The sequence below is a fragment of the Apteryx rowi genome, unplaced genomic scaffold (genome assembly GCF_003343035.1).
Source record: "Apteryx rowi isolate R43461 unplaced genomic scaffold, aptRow1 scaffold_23, whole genome shotgun sequence".
Classification (NCBI taxonomy): Eukaryota; Metazoa; Chordata; class Aves; order Apterygiformes; family Apterygidae; genus Apteryx; species Apteryx rowi.
In genome coordinates, this window is record NW_020448641.1 from 2,019,968 (window position 1) to 2,036,080 (window position 16,113).

General features: G+C 39.6%; 1 protein-coding gene across 8 annotated transcripts in view; it reads right to left on the reverse strand.

Annotated features, from left to right (window-relative positions):
• MGMT (O-6-methylguanine-DNA methyltransferase) overlaps window positions 1–16,113 on the reverse strand; it is a 191,522-nt gene that overhangs the window by 174,713 nt on the left and 696 nt on the right. For 5 of the 8 annotated variants that reach the window (XR_003253473.1, XR_003253472.1, XM_026065663.1 and 2 more), the window contains exons 1-2: window positions 15,929–16,097; window positions 5,317–5,360 (exon numbers count right to left, since the gene is read on the reverse strand). Coding sequence is in view for 6 of the 8 variants with exons in the window: in XM_026065663.1 (XP_025921448.1) it covers window positions 5,317–5,340 (24 nt within the window). In the remaining 2 variants the exon portion in view is untranslated. Of the gene's footprint in view, window positions 1–5,316; window positions 5,361–15,762; window positions 15,903–15,928; window positions 16,098–16,113 lie in introns of those variants that run through there. The other 3 variants (XM_026065668.1, XM_026065667.1, XM_026065666.1) reach the window with 3 other exon arrangements.

The window sequence follows — 16,113 nt, forward strand, 5'->3', positions numbered from 1 at the left end:
TACAGAAAGATTTTTGATTTTTTTTAAACGTTTGGTGGGGGAGAAGGGCAAATACTGAAGGATAGCTATGAGGTACAGGGCCCTTGTGCCCTGAACGTGATCAGCAACGAAACGTCACACACACACTGGAAATAAAGGTTCTTGCAATGGTTTCATACTGAGCTGCCAAATCTTCTGTCCTTTGCAACGTGGATGTGAAGCTGGTAAAGAGCGGAGCCATTCTACAATCTCCATACGGATTTTGGTAGTTACACTACCTGAAAACAGTACCTATAACGGCATGATCTACGCCAAGGTTGCAAGACTGGGTTGTGACATGCCTAGAAAGCGACGATGCCACTGTAGAAACTTGCTTTTAACATCATCTCAGTGCCCAGACAAAATGAAAGTGAAACAACCTGACTTAAGCGTAGAGGCACCTAATTACTTTAGCATATGCCATTTGAAACAGTAGGTTGCTCGAGATAATACAAAGAATTGGAGCAGAACCGGACAAGAAATGGAGTGCCACGAACAGGAAAAACAGACGCAGAACTAGGGGCAGGTATTTCTGTAATAACCAAACTATACCAGCCACAAAACAAACTGCAAAGACAAAAGTCATAACTGTGTACATTCTGTACTGTTAATAAGTATCTGTAAATCCCACCAGCAATCATCCTTTGAACCAAATTAGCTTGTTACATTTAGCATGAGATGTGAAAGTGCTGTGGTTCTTACTCTACTGATGACCCACAAAGAGATTAAGCTCCCATATTTTTAAAATGGAAATCATATGTCTGAAGATTCCAGGAAAAAGATACTATTGTTAGCCAGGAGACACTGAAGGATTTAAGTGAACCATTGACACCTATATACTATATCAGAGTGCCTCTTCTCCACAGAATTCCATACAGGCAGTAATTCCGATTCTCAGTTCTTTACAGTTTGGGCACAGCCATAGATTGTGGATCTTGACAGGGTAACACTGTCTTTAAAAACATTTCCCCCCCAAAAGTGACGTACGTCATTTTATAAGTGAGCAAACCCACTAGCACCTAGTGATAGCTTGTGGAGAAAATGCTAGTCTGAACAAGGTAGCAAGTGTTACTCGGACTTAAGCTTTACAGTCTTAGAATGAATACAGCAGCGTCTACCAACTTGTCTAAATTATGAAATAATTCTTAGATTCTGTATTTGAAAAGTGTTAAGTATTAATTGCCTACCTGAAGCACAAAAAAAATTTCTCCATGCTTCAAGACTACAACATTCGTTCCCAATCTCTTCTCCCAGCCCAAGGATAATAATAAATATCAAATAATGTGCTAAAAGCAACTTTATAGTGTGTTCTCTTGGTCTCAACCCTAACTTCTTTTAAGGTCCTATGGTCATAAAACATCAAAAAGTCTCCTAACACATACTGGCCATGAGCAGAACCAAACTATCACCAACCTGCTGCCTCCCAACTCATGTCTGAGGAACTTCCAAGATGTAAACCAGAAATAAGGACTTCACATCTCTGTCTCTCCTATTGAACATTTCCTCAACACTACTTAAAGCATTAGCAAAAACACATCAGCTGACTGAAGAAGCCATAGCCAAACACATTCAAACTAATACTCTTGAGACACTGTTGAAATGGGAGCTTGCTCTACTCCACAACTGCTGTATCTGCTATGAGACTATACAGTCAAACTTGGCAGAGGACTTCACTCTGGCGTTCCCTGTACTAAGAAGCCAGGGTAAACGTGCAATAGGATAAGCCGTGAGGGAGCATGCCCTCACCTCCCCATGAAAGGTCTGGCTGTGAGATTCCAGTTTTGAACCAGAATTCCATGATTCTGAGTCAGTCTTGTCACATTAAAGTTGAAACATGCAATCGCATGGAATAAAATATCAACATGATAATTAAAGATCTCATTGCTAAACTATGAAAGGAACAAACATCATTAAAGAACCAAAGAGGAAGAATGTGTTCTCTAAAAATTAGAGGGTCCCCACAATATCTTGTTACTATTTTGAGTTTAAAAATGTCTCGCACAAAGGAAAACAAAAGTCATAATGCAGCTGTCTGGATCACCCCCCTCAGACAGAAGTGTTCATCRCTTAAAAAAACAAAAACACTAGTCAACATTTTAAGATCTACCCTATAATTATCATCAAAATGTTTGCTGTATAAGTGTATAAATACACAGGAGATTATACTTTGAGACACTAAGGAAACACAAAACTGCTAAAATTGCTGTCTAATGTATATGCACGTACATATGTATAGCAAGCAAAATATTTAAGTGCACCACTGTTACAGGGTTCAGTTGTGTATGTAAATATATGGCAACTACTCTAATACAAGGAAAGATGAACGTTTAATCATGAGAGACTTGTATCAGGTTCAGGGGAACTGAAAATGGACAAAATGAAAAAATCTAGCAGAAGAATGACTTTAATATTGGGTAACATTTCAAATTTTTATCACCTAAATCCACAAAATTCTTGATCTGCTCCTTCTTGCATTCTCTGCAGAGCCGAAGTCAGGACCAGCTAAATAAAAGATAATGCAACTAGGCATAACACAATAAAAGATATTACCTTCACAATGCATTATTGCTGCCAATTATAAGAATCACTTCAACTTAATTTCAAAAGCACAATCACCCTCAACTGTAACAGTCTCTTTTTTAAATTTCAAACAGTATTACATTAAGGCAATAACTCACCTTCCAGCTATAATATCAGTCTCCCTTATTGCAAAAATACATTTCATAAATACTTCTCATCGACAAGTCAAGCTAATTCAGGTTAATTTTATTGTATTTTGGTGCTATCTCACATTTGTGTGCAATTACCTTTATCATTTTATTGCCATGCCAGAAAGTAATCAGAACAATTATTTGAAAAAGGAGGTGTATAAATTCTAAATCACACTTGCTGGCATTTTTGATAAAATAGCAGCTTTATCTCAGAAAGTGGCAGGGACAACGGATAAATCATGCATCAGTCAAGTGTAGCTGACCCCCAAGTGCATTGCACAATATCAGGAGTGCTTCAAAAGAAACTTTCCTACATAATCCATCATTCTTTATAATACCAAAATAGCTATACCTGAAGAGTAGGAGCTAGAGAATAACAACAAAATAAATCTAAGCAATATGAACAAAACCATTAATAGTGCTCCTTTTTAAGCTAAAGGCCAGTCAGGAAGCCGAATTGTGTTCAAAAATTTCATTGAAATCTGTAAAGCGAGTATAAGAACAGCTTTAAACATAAATGAAACAGTGAACTGTGTATTAAAAATCCAGTAAACATACAAATTCATGTACAGAAAAGTCATAATAAATAATAAATGCAAAAAGGCAGACATACAAAGGTGTCAAAAAACAACAGCTATGAAAATACAAGGTTATAGTCCTGTCACACTAAGTATGAATTTCCCTATTGTTATTAATCTTATTAAGTTTGATTCGGGACAGCACAGACAAGCGTTTCACTGCAGTGAGAACAGGAAGCGAAGTATTACAGTGAGTAAAAGAATCTCTGTGGCTACTAAGCTTGAATTTAATAACCACAGGAAGCCCAGAAAGGAGTAAGTTAAACGCTTGCATGCAAAGGCTTCCATTAGAATTAAATAGAAAAATTGCCATATTGTCAGAAAAACAACAAGAAAAAAAGAACCCCTCCCRCATACGGACAACTACATTTCCTGACGTGTTCTCCCTTGCGCACATAGCTGTGCCCACATTTTGGCCTCTTCCACGTGCAACCCAGCATACGCTGGTCACTGCCACACGGCTGCAGAATCAGGTTCAAGTGGGAGACAACTATGGTTATTTTGGGAAGTGCCCGGGTCTGGCTGCTTTCAGAAACCATTTTTTTCCAACAATCTACGTAAAAAACTGTTCAGCACATTACATTAGCAATAACTGATTTCTGCAGGAATCATATGCCAAGTATATATATTTCCTGTCACACCGATGGGTGCTTKTACTAATCATAGTAAAACTGCAAACTAATGATACACTATAAATATCCCTATTCTAAAGGAATAACATGAGCTACAATATACATCTTTATTATGCATCCAGAATGGGAAAACAGTAGCAGACAGGCACAGGGCATTAGCTGTGCCTGCACACGCCTTTAAGCAGCCCCGTGCTCCCCAGGTTAGATAGGACTGGGAGAGTTAACATGTTTTAGCTTAAACATTCTGCCTTCCCACATATCAAAAGAGGAAAGCTCCCCTAACAGCTAATGCTGCACCTTTCAACTAGAAGTGAGAGTGGGAGAAATGAAAAGGTTAGATAATAAATTATTAGTTTCATGTCGCTTGCCAGCTATATCACATCTAGCTTTGAATGAGACTGAGCTAGTGATTCCTTCAAAAATGCCTCGTTGTTCAGATGATAATCAAGTATTTCTCTGCAATTATCTCTAGTACTTGCTACAAGATTTTTCAACTAAATGGCACACAAATACAAAGGACAGTTTAAAAGAAAACGGTAAAAAAATCTGTTTTCCTGAATTTCTCCCTCAACCATTCCATTAAAAAAATAAATAAAACCAATTTACTTTCGGAGAACAAAAAGAAAATCTTCTACAGAAGGGTGTAAGAGAATGAGCATGCCAAAATACTACTTCTAAGCAACATAATGTTATGTAAAGCAGATTAAAAAAAACACAAGAGATGACACTATTACAACATTTTTAATGGTGATAAGAGTTGCCAGCAGAAATAGTTAGATATGCAAGTTTGATTGCACTAGAAATATCATGTTCCTAGAGGAACATTACTAATCATGTCACAAAAATAGTAATTCTACAGAAAAAAATGTATTACTCATCTTCAACAGTCATTTCGATTTGAAGAATGTGGTAATTGACTAAAAATTAGTTGGTGTCTGTCTTTCAGTAAGGCAAATTCTCCCAGATTTCCTGATAAATAGCCATGTTTCTCGTTTACCATAAACATTTATTTTCATACACTTATACACCTCACTGAAGCATCAAGTCTCAAAATTACATGTGTTTATTTTTCAATAAATGAGGTTTTTATTAGGAAATGGAAGTAAGCAGCTAACTGAAGACTGAAAATGTAGCATTGTCCTATTAGYTTATGCTCTGTGGAAGATAGATATGTGATGGGGAAAGGTCCACTGATGCCTGTTACCAACCATGACAGGGCTACAGAGATTTACAACGCAGCATCAATCTTGTCAACCGCATTCTTAATACTGACTGCTGGACACTGGGGAAAAAAACAAACTACGTTACGTGAACCCTTTTGTAATGCTGGACTTTTAATGTATACCTAAACACAAGGATATTTTGCTACAAACTTACTTTTGGAACAAGCCTTGATTCCATGGTAGATGGTAGGTCTTTGTCTGCAAGGGGAAAAAAAGAATTCTCAGTTACAATGAGATTTAATTTGAATTCCACAGGAAGAACAACATGTGAATATTATCATTTCTCTTATAACTAACTGTAAATCAAATTTTTTTAAATGGGCTCTAAGTTTTGAGTATATGTAATATCAAAAGGGAACATATGATTTTTCTTTTTTGCAAGCGAACAGGAATTAATATTTCAAGCAATAGATGACCTAATGAACGGGTCAGAATTAACAGATGACATGTTAAAGACTTCTCATCACAAGCACTGTAGAACTCTGATCCGTGGAATAAGAATGCCCTTAAGACATGCTATTAATGTAAGGAGTATTTGTACAGGCAGTCATGCATTTCTGAATTATTTAATAAAATAAATAGCCTTTTGTGTTTTAGACAAAAAACACATTTGTCTAGAAATAGACAAATTTTAAGGAAAGACGTGACTTTCATACAAGTTATATTTTGATTCAAAAGTAAAGATTGCAAAATACTAAGAAAGGACCTAGATTAACTAAGTATTAGAATCCAGCCTTACACAATATCCAAATATCATTATTCACGCATCATAAGCAAAAAATCAAACAGGATCCTCTTTGCTCTCGCTCCTAAAATAAAGGTGGGATGCTAGTTCTTTAGCATTTAATTATTCCCAACCCAGAGCTTTGGCTTTCCAGGTGGGATGCAACACTCCGAAGTATCAGAAAAAGCTCAGAGTGTATAAACCCACTCAGTGGATTTAGTTACGCGGTCCCGCCGCCGGCTGCTCGCCGCCACCGCGCTGCCGCGGCCGAGCAGGGGTCGCAGCACGTCCCGCTCTAGTTCCGGACGCCACTCGACCCGCTCGCGAACGCTTTGCGCTGGTCTGCTCGGAAAACTCGGCCTTCACAACACATCTCCCAAAGACGGGTTGTTTGCCCACCCCTTAGCGATACTTTGTGCTCCATGCCTCCCAAAATAATGTCTCGAGGGGATATTTGGAATACTTACTTACACTACTCTTGGCATTCAAGTGTTACAGTTGGCGTGTGTGCATATATATGTATATATTCACACATGCAGGCACATCTTAAAATAGAAATTCTATCGTTTAAGAAAAAAAACACCACAGGCATTCAGTTTCCTCTGAAATACCTGCATCTTTCAGAACCTGATGATGATCAAAATCTGGACATATCTGCATGAACTACAGGCAACTGCACACTTTTGCGTCACTTAGACTCTAATGTTAAATAATTAACATTTCACAGTTACTTAAGCATTACACACATCTTACACTAGCCTCCTGCGTAGATGTGTAATTCAGAGCAGTCCAGAAGTGGAAAGCCATTCATCTGACAAAAGGGAACGAAGGCTGAAGCCTCGAATTACAAATCACAGCAAAAAGTGACAGAGGGAAAGATAACAAGGGAAGGGAAAGGCTACAGCAGCAGAGACCTCAATGCATTCTGTGGTCCCTCAATTTTAACCTGTATGTATTAAATACTTATTTTTAAAAAATACAGATGCTTAGAGTGACCTGAAACTAAGATGAGAATTTCCCAAGGAATAAGTATTTTAACACTGTACACGCCAGAAAAGCAGGAGAACTTGGAGATAACGCAAAAGCTAAGAACCGATCTCTACAGTTCTCTGAAAATAACTTGTGCTTGCAGGTTTTCTTCCTCACCAAGCAACTGGGAGGACAGCTGAGAACAATCCACTGCACACTGCAGAGCACCTCCTCTATCAGTCATTTAAATACTTTATATAGAAAATTATTTTTGTAAAATAGCTGCAAGGTAAACATTCCAGTACAGCATAGTTTGAAGAAAATTAAAATGTCAAAGACGGCATCAGAATAAAAGTAATCGGTAACTGAGAAGCAAAGATGTCAAATACAAGCTTTCTCTCACCTATAAATCATTCCACATAACACTCAGGAGTCAAAATTATCCTTCGGTTAAGCTAACTCCTGAGTGCTAWGTTATTATGTATACTGAAATCGGAAAGAGCGGTGGACAAAATTGTCARGTGACTACAGAAATCTGGAAACGAGGAGTCAAAGTCTCAAATTTTTTCCTTGACCACTTGCTTGGATGAGGAGAGAAATGTGTAGTAAGTCATCAGCTTGAAAAGCTCTCTCACTTCCCAAGCCATTGAGGCTGAATGCTTTCTCAGCCTGCTATATCAAAAAAATGAAACAGACTTCAACTGTAAGAAAGCTACAGCTCTGCCTTCAGAAATGTGTTAAATTATAGCATCAAGCGGAGGAAAATACACCATGAAGGATGGCAAAGTGGGCCAGAATCAGGACCTTCTTCACTTCCACAGTCTGGGAAGCTTTGAAACAGTTTTACCATATCTTCATGAAGATACCATTTATTATAATTTATTCTTCAGGAATTTAGGTATCATATTTAAGATTATCTTTTGGCTACAGATACTATCATGCCTTTTTCTGAAATACAGTAGTGTCACCAAAATCGGTCCTCTGGTAACAGTAGGGTTTTCCTACTTTGGCAAAACATCCAGACCTAAGCATGTATCTATTGGCCACTGCAGAAGGTTCCTTCTAAGATGCTGTCAAATAATTACTCTTATTAGCCTAGCAAGTGTGTTGTCCAAGTATACAATGCCTGGTGGAGAAAACTAAACCCAACTTTCACGGTAAAAGGAGATTAGGCTGCAAAGAAACAGGGATTTCAGCTTTAAGGAAAAGGATTCTTGCACAAGGAGTAGCTATCGCATATCACATCCCGGGGTGCACAACGGTCATCCGTTCCCTGACGATGACTCCAGAAGCAGCAAGATCCACCAGAAGAAACCTCCAGAWGCCAGAGGTAACTACTGAAGGAAGAGCAAGACCTTGGGGAGRTGGGTGGCAGAGGACAAATTAATCAAGAATAGGCTAAACAATGCATAGGGAGAGCCTGTGATTGATTAGTTTTCTTGACCTCCTTCTGCCCCAGGTTGAGCTGCTCAAGCATCTGCTAGTCCAGAACAGCAATGACTTTCTTCCGCTGTTGACAGGTAACTTGGGCAAACAAAGCCAGTAACACAAGAGCTCGTGGTGATTACAGAAAGGCTTGCAGCTACCTGAGAAAACTATACGTGACCAAGGCTGAATGTCAGAAGGCTGAGGAAGTAAAAAATATCACTCCAGAATGTGTCTCAACCTTGCAAAGAGACAGTCCTGTTAAGAGGCCAGTAYAGGCACTAACTCCTCCTTTCCAAGTTTAGTTCAGAGCTTCCCCTAAGGCTGATTTTGAAGATAAAAACCCAACACCTCTTTCTTCAATTGCATGGGAACTACTACTGTTCAAATTCAAGCATGCTACTTCATTGTGAATCAAGTAGCCCRAAATCCCGAGACATCAGGATAACGGGACCTGTCTGAAAGACTGACACCTTACTGTTATCAGCCACTTCACCAAGAGGGACAAACTCCCCCYGCACCTGCTGAGTAGTGAAGTGATCAACTGAACTGTAAAGCTGAAAATAATTTTTCCCCAATCTCTTTGGCTAGCTTCTCTCCATGACTAGAAGGACTGCTGAAGCCTATTTCCCATTGGGTTCCTGCCTCACACCTGAGCTGCAGTATTCCAGCTCATCCTTCAGGTCCCCTTTGACCTTTCAGTCAAGATATGCCCAGTTTTCCAGAACTTCTCTGTTCACGCAGAAGAGCCTGTGGTGGGGCTGGAGCGTTGCTGCTGAGCAGCCAGGCAGCATGCTGCTTCTCAACCACCCCAAAGATAAGCAAATGGCTTCAGGTGCTGAATACGACCTCCTGCGTATTAACAGAAGATATGGTGCATGAAGCTACTATACTGTAGACCTGTGCCCTGGGAGCATCCTAAACCTTGAAATACACTAAGAGAAGAGAAATTTAAAGGAAAGTCAGAAGTTAAGAAGSTGAAGAAAGTCAAAAATCAAGAGCTGCAGTTTGAGCAGGTAAGGAGCTAATTTTACTCTTGTGGAGAATATATATTTGCTTTAAAGCTATCACAGTATAAAGCATACCTAGGCAGTATGGCTCTATCTGAGGAGCAGGCATGAAGCTGTACTGCCCAGCTGTTTTCTTCGTGAGGTTCACCCAAAGGCAAAAGAAACAGTCATTCCTGGACCTCTCCAGACACAGGAGAGCATCTGAAATGCACCTTATTCTGGCATGATAGAAACGTGCATCCTTCTTCAAGCCTAGTGAGATCTGCATGGTTTTTAAACCCCACCTCCTCATTTACYACCAGGAAGCAACTTCCTTACTCTACACATAAGCAGGTATGACTTTGCCCAGCTTGTAAACGTGGCACAAACTTGTAATCCTCCTCATATGGCGTCCTTTAAAAGCCATAAAAAATTTGGGGCATATTTACAGATAATATAGAATAAAAATTCTTGGATTTTAAGATACTTTTACTTTCACACAACTGCAGCCTGAAAAGTATGTGTAATGGCAGCACTATGATAAAACCTGTCAGAGTTGTAAGAAGTATTTCTCTCAGTTTATCAACTTATAAATACTAAGAGATTCTCCTTGAAAGAAGTCCTCAGGAGCCACAGAACTTAACACTCCCCAGTTTTGGTAGTAGAATTTAAAGAAGGCTATTGCATCAAGTCACTATATGAATAAAATTCCGTATGAAAACATTTAAAGTACATTAGATTTTTGGTCAAGATGAAAGACTGGGAAAAAAAATAAAAATCAAGCAATCTATTCTAATTGGGTTCCCATGGTAACTGTACAATTGGGTTTTTCAGTGTAACATCCCAAAGGCCCAATGCACACTTGTAAAATATACTTCAAACAGCCTGAATTGTTTTTACATTACAGCACTCCCAGGAAGATCAATTACCATACATCCCCACCCTAACTATTAGTGGCAGGAGATGTTAACACTATTGGCCATATTAACATAAGTCATGTAAAAAACACCACATATCACCATCATTATATAAAACTAATTACACACTTCAGATTCATCAAACATGTTCTGAGTAATAAACCAATACTAGTCTTGTCACAAGATCATGTTTACTGAGTGTAAGAAATCAACCCCAAATATATGCCAAACCATTTTGCTTCTTATATTGATTTCAAGGATAAACAGAATCAATCATTAATAATTACATTATAAGATGACCCATAGGGTTAATCATATTCTTGGAAACTCTCACGATGGAATCAAACATAGCTGCCTAAAAAGACATAACTGAAAAGCATTCAAATCCATTTCTTACGTATTAATGGTAATACACAACAAAGTGCATTCACTGACATGCAACCTTACTGTAATTGGTGAAAACAGAACAGTACTCCTACTACTCTGTTTAAAAATCTTCTTTAAAACATTTCTTTCTTAAAAAAAAAAAATCTTACTTTCAGAGACACTTAGCCCWGTTGGTCCTTGATTTCAATCCTGAGAAGCTCAATGCTGGAGGCAGGCCCAGCTCATCCTTCCAAACACTCAACCACTTGCCTAAGCCTCAAAGCGAAGAGGAGTTAACACATGCCCACAGGAAGCAGGATTCAAAAATCCATATTTCAATACTTTCAGGAAAAAACATTGTGGCTAACTTGAATAACATCAGCCTCACTTCTGAATCAAYGAGCCAGAAGTCTTTGAATAACAGAATGCAAAGACTGGAGCCACCTTACCTCAAGCATGCATTTCACATGTTGAAGTAAGGTCAGCAAAATATCAGAGGTCTTAATGTCAATAGGAGATTGTGCAAGGGATTTCCCTTTTCTCCCCACCCTTCCCACTGCATTATATTTGAACATACTAAACTTAAACGGAGCAAGATGAAGGGAAAAATGCTGTTTGTAAATTGTTTTGCCAGGACACTGCTCACAATCTAAAAAAAGTACCATCAACAAAGCCAGCCTGGTTTGTGGATCGCATGTGTATTTTTAGATGTTGTACATTCCATTGTGTGATTTTATAAAGTTAAACAGAAAAGTTAAGAAATGATTAAGAGTGCTTAAAGTGTAAAGTGTTTATTAAAAAGTTTTAATTAACAGGCAATCTGCATATTTGAATATACTAAYAACTGAAGATAATTATTGCTTGCCTTCTACCAACTGATTTAAAGCAGTCAGATAATTTAAATATCATTGGAATGATAATTATGCAGCAGCAACCTTTCCAAGACAGCATTAATACTTGCTGTCTACTAATAAGAGTTACCTGGAGGGAGCTAAGTTTCTGCATGTTGCATGTGGACGGCATGATTCAGAAAACAAAGCAGATCTGCCTCAAAGTTGGTTGTGCTGCTATTACACACTACTTTAATAAAATATTGATTTCATTAATCTGATCAYAACGGACTAAAAAGCGGCATCTGAAAAATACGTAAAACTTGTGAACAGACCCATCAAGACCAAAAGCGTGTCTCCTCAGGGCCAACAGCAGATATCGAGGGAGTACTATAAAAACAAGGCAAGCATTTAGTGATACTTGTATACTGTCAGGCCCCAAAACAGGTCATTCAGGAACCTCCTGAAGTCAGAAGTGGGATCTCTGAGTGTAAAAGAGAACGGTTAAAGGGCTCGGCGTTTGTCCAGTTAGTTTCCTTACCCAAACTCAGCATCCACAGCTTCCTATTTCAAGATCTACAGCTTAATTACACACCATGTAGTGAACAAAACGTTTTGAACCTGACACCTGTTACTTCTCTGGATGCCGTTAGTTCTTACTTTAAGAGAGAGAATTATTCTTTATTCACCTTCTCACAGCTACTCAAGATTAAAGCCCTCTATCGCAGTATTGCTATTTTGCTACCAATATTTCACTTGGAAAGTGGAGAAGTCAGAATATTTGTATCGATGAACTTCCCTGTTCCTCCTTGTAATTAACCTTAAATGTGACTAATTCAGATGTAGGTACTTTTATCACCTTCGGCACCTCTATTGTGTTAGAAAGTTTCAGCAGTAGGTCCAAAATTTACAAGTGATTTGGGAAGATGCTTGAAATGACTTATACTATTTACTTTACCATAACATAGGAATAAATTACACAGTTATTTTTTACTTTAGAGAGGGAAGCAGGCAGAGAAGAGGGAAACGAGAGGTGGTCTTTTGAAACCATTCGCTGTTTTAGTACCTCGGAGGCATATCTCGACTTAAATACTGATATACTTATTGGTTGGACTGAGCAAATTTGGAAGTTCTCCTAAGCATTAACACACACTTAAACAAAATGTTATGCATTTAGTTACCCGCTTAAGTGCTCCTCAGACTCACAGACGCAGTATTCCATTATGCTTGCTCACTCCAAAGCCATCTCTTCAAAGTCCCTTTTCAAACCAGGCACAAGCACTAGTTCTCAGTAAGGCCAAGCCAAAATTCAGTGCAAATTTTTCCTATCGCCYGTATTAAAAGTATAAGGTGACACGTTTATACATATTGCATAAATCCTCATTCTAATAGCAAGCGTTTTCTAGTCTATCCTACTACTCCAATGTGCCCAAACACTGCACTTGAAATATACAGCACAGACTCCTGATCTAGGTGCAACAGTGGCTTGAAAAGCTTCATCCTAGAAGTTAAATTAGTTATAGTTACTGTAGGTATTAAAGCAAACTAGCATATGTTCCTAACAGGCATCAGGACAAGGTGCTTTCACACTGCTTTCTGATATAAAATAATAAATAAGAAAACTTTAAAAATGATAGCATAAAGTACCAAAATCGTGATTATTTCTAGTGAAAAGATTTCACAATTACTTAATATCCATAAAATTCCAAAGCCACACAGACTTTATCGATATTCAAATACATTTGACTTCCTTTTTAGACAGTAGTCTGGAATACACAAATAGATCATAATTTCAGCAGTTTTAAAACTGCATTTTGTATTTCTGGAAAATACATGAGTACAGGCTTGATTTGTCTTTGTAGCTCAGCTGTTCTTCTACCTGTATATAGAACTTAATGCTGGCCTAAGTCTTCTGGGAGAGAACAGAATTTAAGGCAGCATTTTTTTTCTTGTGCCAGGAAGGTTTTGCTTATTATTATTATTACCTTTGTATAAGTTCTCAATCCTTGTGCTACTTTGCCAGCACAAATTTGTAGAAAACCAGCCTTCAATATATCAGCAGGGGTAAGAAACTCGAGAACTGGAYGTCTGCATTTAGGACACCAAACCAGGCCTTTTTCTTTTTTAATTATGGCACTAATGAATAAAAAATATAAAGTCTGCAGGAACAGCTAAGACACATTGCTGAAGCCTGTCACTGCAGAAAAGATTTCAGACCTCCTAAAATTAAAACTCCATCCTGCATTTTCCCATCAGTTACATTCTCTTCACCAGTCCAGATATCTTATGAACACTCAGTAAACTAGAGAATTGCACAATCCGTCAATAAAGTAAGCGTATTTTGAACTACTGTCCATATGACTCAATTTGTCAGTAAAAACTGCCACCAGCGCTGTGCTTGCAGAAAAATGTCCATAAATGCATTATTGCAACTGGCAGATCGATGTCCATAATAAAAACAAATAGATTTAACAAGTGCTTGCTTTTACGAGTTACGCTATTGGTGGAATGTGTATTCAGCTTCACCCTTCAACTTCTGGGAATGGGCAATGCAGACCGGGTTAGGTACTTTGCTGACTTCACTWGTGCTACAAACAGGAAATTATTCTAACACAGGAAATCTTTAAAAGTGTTAGACTGAATACTAATGCATTCAGGATGTATTTAAAAGTTTCACACATTCAGAATTTAGCATATCATTTCTGTAAAATGAAAAATTTAACAGCTATGGCAAAAACCAAAATACTTTTTACTCTCCCCCTAACAAATTTAGGTTAGGTCAGCTGCCTCCCAGGCAGAACGGCTCACTCGTCTTGAGGCTGATGTTAAAATATGCCAGCAAACCCCCCACACAAACCAGGGCCTACAATCTTGTGCCTGTGAAGCCAACGATTCAGCTCCTATAGCACCAACACAGCTGAGAATGACCATCCCTCTTGAAACCAAATTTCAGTCAACACGTGAGTACAGAYGTCACCCTCTGTATCAGAGATTCCCTGGACAGGGCTCACAGGGAAACGATGCCTTGCTTAGGCGGAGCACGACAGGRTACAGTAGCTGGCCTACCAAGGTTTAATTCATAAACATCACAGTTCTGGTTCTTCCACAGCTCTTAATTACATGCTATCACAGGAACAAATACTACAGAAACTATGATCCATTTATCTGACGTGCTCGTTCTCGGATTTTTTACATTACTGCATTTCTCCCAAGTTAGTTTCCCCTGTCACCTACGTCAGTTTAAACAGAATTTCTCTTTGGCACAGCCTTTCCTTCTTATCCATGCTTCCATAACAAACTTAATACTTTTTCTGCACAAGTCCTTAAATTAGCCATTCAAGTAAACCCCGATAACCTTCCCAAAGGGCATGAGCTTCTCCTTCAGGCTACTATCCCTTTAGTGATGCCATTAACTGATTCTCTACATACGTTAAGCATTAAACAGTGGTGACAAGTTAATTACAGAGTTATCAAGAGATAAAGTAGTCACGGTAACACAAGTTGCAATATAACTACAACAGTTTCCTATGGAGCTTCTGTTCAGTTGCTGGTGTAATTGGTGTAATTAACTTGTCATGGATCAGAATGCAGATAGGAATTGCTAAAGCCACCTTGAAAGCTCACATGGCTACATCTTTTTTCCTCCTGAGCTTGASGCTTTTGGTAGAAGTGTCAAGATTTGATACGTTTCTGTTCAAAAACAAAGCAAACACGATTTTACTCCCTATTGGTAAAATTACGTAGAAACTGCTCACGCAACGTTGACAAGAAAACAAACAATTTGGCAAATTTCAGAGCATCGCCTATACTTTTAAGACAGGCGCATCCTGCAGTTTAAGGGTGATTAAGGGCACTTTGCCCCAGAGGAAAGCAGCTTTGCAGACAAACATCATAGCATCACGCGCTGGAGAAGTTAAAGGATTAATCAGGTCGGGGGGGGGGGGGACGGACATGTTTTAGAGAGCAAAAAGCCAAACCCAAAATTAATACTGAAAGTCATAACTTGGGCGCAAAACAAGGTATTCCGTGGTGTCTATGAATCTGTTCTAAGCCGACAAACACCTAAAAACCAAAGCCAAGCCTGGCGCCTGGTGCAGGAAGGCGCTGGCGGGATGTTCCCCGCCGCGGCTCCGCTTAAGGGGAGGAAAGACCAAAAGGGAAGACCAAGGGAAGACCAAAGGCCACGGAGGCAGTTCGGAGAGAGCGAGCGCCCGCACGGACAGCCTCGGTCCCCGGGGCCTCGGGCAGCCAGACAGGGCTTCGAGGCCAAAACCTTCATCGGCTCGTTACGTGACGATCGCTTCTAAACTCAATGTTATTTCCCCATTTTACAAAATGCAAGGTTTTAACGTGGGAAACCCTGCGGGGACTGCRCCTTACCGTTCACGAAGGGCTTGATTTCACACAAAAAACAAGACGCACCTCAGCGGGAGGCTTACGTGGGAGCGAGGGGCAGAAACTGTGCTCTTAGCTGCTTGCCCTCCTCCACCACCAGCCGCAAAGCTTGGCTTTTAGACCGAGGGCGACACAAAACCCGCGTGCTCACCGGTTTCACACTCCGTGTTTTCGGCGCAGGTTCGCGTTAACGTGACGCAGCCACAAGCTGCGGCCGAGGCAGGGTGCGCTGCCCCCCCACTCCCCCCCCTCCGGCTCGGCTCCGGGCCTGCGTGTGAGGAGGCCGCGCGGGGGGAGCGCACCGAGCCGCGGCCCCCGGCGCCGCCGCGCACCTGC